This window comes from Gossypium hirsutum, chromosome A04 (genome assembly GCF_007990345.1).
Source record: "Gossypium hirsutum isolate 1008001.06 chromosome A04, Gossypium_hirsutum_v2.1, whole genome shotgun sequence".
NCBI classification, from domain to species: domain Eukaryota; kingdom Viridiplantae; phylum Streptophyta; class Magnoliopsida; order Malvales; family Malvaceae; genus Gossypium; species Gossypium hirsutum.
Window position 1 is genome coordinate 28,957,808 of NC_053427.1, and position 4,684 is coordinate 28,962,491.

General features: G+C 35.4%; 1 protein-coding gene across 8 annotated transcripts; it reads right to left on the reverse strand.

Annotated features, from left to right (window-relative positions):
- Window positions 1-595: 595 nt before the first annotated feature.
- Window positions 596-4,472, reverse strand: LOC107948244 (uncharacterized). Of its 8 annotated transcripts, none has more exons than XR_005925569.1 (7): window positions 4,232-4,472; window positions 3,930-4,027; window positions 3,759-3,819; window positions 3,603-3,621; window positions 3,183-3,249; window positions 2,975-3,036; window positions 596-1,106 (listed from the first exon to the last, which is right to left on the reverse strand). XR_005925569.1 is itself a non-coding variant. In XM_041111125.1 (7 exons), the coding sequence occupies exons 1-7, from the start codon at window positions 4,166-4,168 to the stop codon at window positions 1,054-1,056; spliced, it is 414 nt and encodes a 137-aa protein (XP_040967059.1). In that variant the 5' UTR covers window positions 4,169-4,275; the 3' UTR covers window positions 596-1,053. The 8 variants fall into 8 exon arrangements, 4 of the variants coding, with proteins under 4 accessions (XP_040967059.1, XP_040967058.1, XP_016738212.1 ...); XR_005925568.1 differs by having other exon boundaries at window positions 2,975-3,081; window positions 4,232-4,468; XM_041111125.1 differs by having other exon boundaries at window positions 3,183-3,283; window positions 4,149-4,275.
- Between the last annotated feature and the right edge of the window lie 212 nt (window positions 4,473-4,684).

Genomic DNA, 4,684 nt, shown 5'->3' on the forward strand with positions numbered 1-4,684 from the left:
TCAAGAAGATTACATAACAAATTGGAAAGGTTGACTGATCTTGATAGGGACAATGAGATTTTTGGTTGAGATAATTGATGTGAAGCTTTATCTTAATCTGAAAGTCGAAGCGGATGAGACTATGTGACGTGAATCCAGTTACGTGATTGAAAATCAATTCACAATTTTAAGTTCTTGATCATCTAAATAGGTACACACTTAAAAGTTGGTGGAAATAAAAAAGGAAAATAAACAAATGATAGCTTTGGATATAACTTACGAACTTAAACGAACCAGAAATGAATCAACGCTATAAGACAACGCAACCTAACTTCTATAAGGTTGTTTAAAACTCGAGAAGTTTGGAAAATGATAGAGACCTTGACCCACTATCTATAATGAGATAGGAACTAGAGGTATAAGGTTTTGATCGCCACACTTTCGGAAAGTGATAAGATCAAATTTTGGGGTGAATGCCACATGAAGGAATTTCTTGATAAGTTTGGTAGTTCTTAAAAGAACAAAGAGACAACTAGTTATATAAATTCATCAAAGTCTAACCTTACAGCAATGCCATAAACAAAATATATATAGGCAACTTAAAGGGTAAAACGAATGGCCACAAACCAGTCATTATTGTAGTTCTAGAATATTCACAAAAGATATTAAAGTCTTCTCTTTAACCAAACAGCCAAAAGAATTTCATAAATTTGTTTCATGCATGCTTATTGATTAAGGAAATAACCAAGAGAAGTATTCAGCTCCTTTGTGGATGGTGGCATTCAATGGTGCATCAAAAGTCATCTTTTCTTCCCAAAACCGATCGGCCACTTGGTGTGAAAGCTTTTGATTCTTTCGTAAAAAACGAACAACCCCCTCCCTGCATCCACTTTAATAAATGGCAGACATCCTTGCTTGGGAAAAAGGGAATGGCTTGCTTCTAGAAACTACTGGTTCATGGACGAAAATGATCATTCATTCACTCTTAAAAGTCCATCAAAATTTCTTCATGCACTAGCCTTAATGTGACCAAATGTACCATGCTTCTTCAAGGATTTTAATGGTTTTTAATTCCTATTTTGAAAGGTTGCATTCGTTCCCCATAAGTTGACCAGCCATTGATATTCCTTTTAAGACAAAATAAATAAACATTAGGACACTATAAATGTTGAGACAAAGCTGTAATAACTTAACTTGGACAGAATTAAAACCCACTTTTAAGACACATTAAACATGCTTAAGACACATAATAATGATGTGATAAACTAGGACATAATTAACACACATATTAAACATGTAATTAAACAAGACATAATAATTTAAGACATATTTATGATGTTTGAATAAAACATAAAACAAACCTGTGGAAATTAATAGACTAATTAAAATCGAACAGTTTGGACTTTAGAGCCCTTAATTGCCTTTTTAGGTTTCTCATCCATAGCCCACTTTTTAAGCCCAAATGGCAGCTTCGGTTCGGGCCCAATTAAGGGATCATCACTATGCGTAAATATTTTACTAACATTTTTGCTTCAAAAGGAGTCAGATGTATGGAGCATGTTTTGTCAAGTGTGGAAAAATGTATTACTGCTGATATGAATCAGATGCTGCCGTCCAGGTATATGTATGAAGAGGTGTTTGCTACATTGAAAGGAATGGGCACAACAAAAGCTGTTGGTTTTGATGGCTTCCCAGTGGCATTTTTCAAAAATTATGGAGCTTCATTAGGGGAATTAAGTATTCTTTGCCTTGAAATATTAAATGGAGGTATGTCTACGGAACCTTTTAATGTCACAAATTTATTGCTTATTCCAAAAATTTCTCAGCCTTCGAAGGTGGAAAATTTCAGACCTAAGAGTCTTTGCACGGTCTTATATAAAATTATTGCATTGATAAGGCCCAGAGTATGCTTGGTCCGAGTCATCTGATGATAGATAATGTCTTTCTTGCTTTTGAAGTTCTTCATACTTTCAAGCAAAAGAACAGGGGGAAAAGGCTTGCTGGCGTTTAAATTGAACATGAGCAAAGCCTACGATTGAGTTGAATGATTGTTTATAAGACAAATGATGTTGAAGATGGGCTTTGACTCGACTAGCGTAGATTTTTTCATGTAGTGTATTAGCACTGTTTCGTACTTAACAGTGATCAATAGAAAAGAGGGTTATAAATTTAAACCTACCAGAGGTTTAAGGTAAGGGGATTCATTAAGTCCCTATTTATTTTTGGTTTGCAGTGAAGGACTGTCATCTTTGATAAGATTGGCTAGACGAGAAGGAACTTTGGAAGGTTCCAAAATCAGTCGACGGGGACCAAAGATCTCACATTTATTGTTTGTCGATGATTGTATCCTATTTGGGGAGGGTTCTTTAAAGGGAGTGAATGTTTCGAAAGGAATCCTTAAGGAGTATGAGGAAGTTTCGAATCAGTGCGTGAATTATGAAAAATCTAACTGCTTTTTATAGCTCAAATACCTCTAATAAGTCTAAGAAGTTGGTATAAAAAATTCTAAATGTTCGTAATTTGACAAATCCCGAAAAATACTTGGGCCTTCCTAATATGGTAGGTAGGGCGAAAAGGAGGCCTTTCAACTGCTTAAAGATCGGCTAAGGTGTAAGATTGATTGTTGGAGCAAAAGGTCTTTATCTCAATCAGGTAAAGAAATTTTTATTAAATTCCTACATAAACTATGGCTTGTTTTTTTACTTCCGAACTCTCTTTGCAAAGAAATGGAAAGTATATTTGTGAAATTCTGGTGGTAGAAAGGGCATGGTAAGAAAGGTATTCATTGGTGCGAATGGAGGAAACTAGGTGAATTAAAGAAGAATGGGGGTCTTGGTTTTCAATGTTCAGCGAAATTCAATTTATCATTACTAGCAAAACAAGGATGGAGGTTAATTAATTTTCTGAATTCTTTACTTGCTCATACATTAAAAGCTAAATACTACCCCGAAATAGATTCTTTAAATACAAGCTTAGATAATATATCTTCTTATACCTGGAAGAGCATTTGGGCTACCAAAGGTATGCTCCATGACGGGATGTGCCGGAGTGTTGGATCTGGAACAAAAATTCCAATTAAAGATGCAGCTTGGGTGCCTGGTACTGGGGATCACAAAATTCAAAGTAGTGGAAAATGCAATGATGGTGGTTGATCTTATAGATAGGGATTCAAGACAATGGAAAGGAGAGTTTATCAAAAATACCTTCTGCGTAACTGATGTTGAGAGAGTTTTAAAAATCCTGTTGGCAAGGATTCCTCATGAGGATTATCTGGTGTGGAAAGGTGAGGCCTCAGGTGAGTATTCTGTTCGTAGTGCTTACAAAATGCTATTACAATTATCAGGGGATCCTAACCAGTTACAAAACTAGACAAAATACATGCATTACATGCCCTCTAAATTGAAAATTACAGTCTGGAAATGTTGTAGAAACTTTACCCCTACTCTATGTAATCTACAATACAGGAGACTGACAAATGAGGTTGTTTGTCCAAAATGCGCAGTAACAGTGGAGACCTATGAACATGTGTTTAGGGAGTGTCTTGTAACAAGGGATACATGGAGACAATTAAATTGTGCTTGGCCAGAATTAGTGGAAGAGGCGAGTTTTATAGATTGGATTACCTGGTAGTCAGTGTCGAATCTTTACATGTGCAATTTGGGTATTGTGGACAGAAAGGAACAAGTGGATACATGAAAGGCAAAAGAAATCTGGGTTAGAAATTGCTAATTTTGTCTGAAGCTACATTATAGAACTGGATGGGTTGGAAAAAGTCTTACCTGCTAATCTGCTGGGGAATGAGAGTTGGAAGGCACCGAAAAGTCCATTTGCCAGAATCAACTTTGATGCAGCATACAACAAGAAGGATAATAGGTTTTGTTCAGGGCTTGTGGTTAGGGATTCGAATGTAATGGTTTTGGTAGCAAGAAATACTCTCAATGATAATGTACCTTTTGTTTTGCAGCGGAGGCTCTTGCCTGTGTTCAGAGACTCCAACTGGGAGTCGATTTGGGAGTTATGGCTGAGGAGATAGAAGGAGAGGCAAAATCTGTAATTAAAAAAAACATGGAGGATGATTGATGATAAGTCAGATATACATGCCTACATCAAAGACTGTCAGTGGTTGAGTAAGGGTTTTCAGACTTGTAAATTCATATTTGGGCACCGACCTAAAAATAGGGTTGCTCATCTCATCTACTTGCTACAGAAGGTCTGAGACGAGGGGAATTATGGAATATGAGAAGGAAGGTACCTGGTTTTGCAAAAACGACAGTGGAAAGAGATCGACAGAAGAGCCTATCCATTTGAAATATGGTGGGTCGTCATGCAAATCGAAAAAATAACGAGCCTCGAGAGGAATGGTGGGAAGCTGAGAATTCGTTTGGTACATTTTAAAAATAAGTAATTATGAAAGTTGTTTTCTTAAATTTATTCATGAGTCTTGCCTAATTAATTGTTGCTAATGCTGAAAAGATGCTTCTAGAGCAACTCTTGGTTTTAGCTGGGTTGTGATTTTTTTTCATTTTAATAATAAATCCTAATTGTTTAATCTAAAAAAAACATATTATTAATATATTTTAAAAATACTTTTAATAACATGTCATCATTTTATTTATTAATTATGTACAAAATTATTCTCTATCAATATATCAAATATAATTTTTTAACCAAATATCATGTTTTCTTTTTAGTTGTAAAATATTTT

Excerpts from the sequence above, each read along its gene's own strand:
- LOC107948244 (XM_041111124.1), bottom strand. The coding sequence starts at position 4,168 with ATGAGCAACCCTATTTTTAG. Across the intron at positions 3,820-3,929 it reads CCTCCGCTGCAAAACAAAAG|TTGATTCTGGCAAATGGACT; the intron begins GTACATTATCAT and ends GCTGCATCAAAG. Across the intron at positions 1,107-2,974 it reads TAGCCCAAATGCTCTTCCAG|GAATATCAATGGCTGGTCAA; the intron begins GTATAAGAAGAT and ends TTGTCTTAAAAG.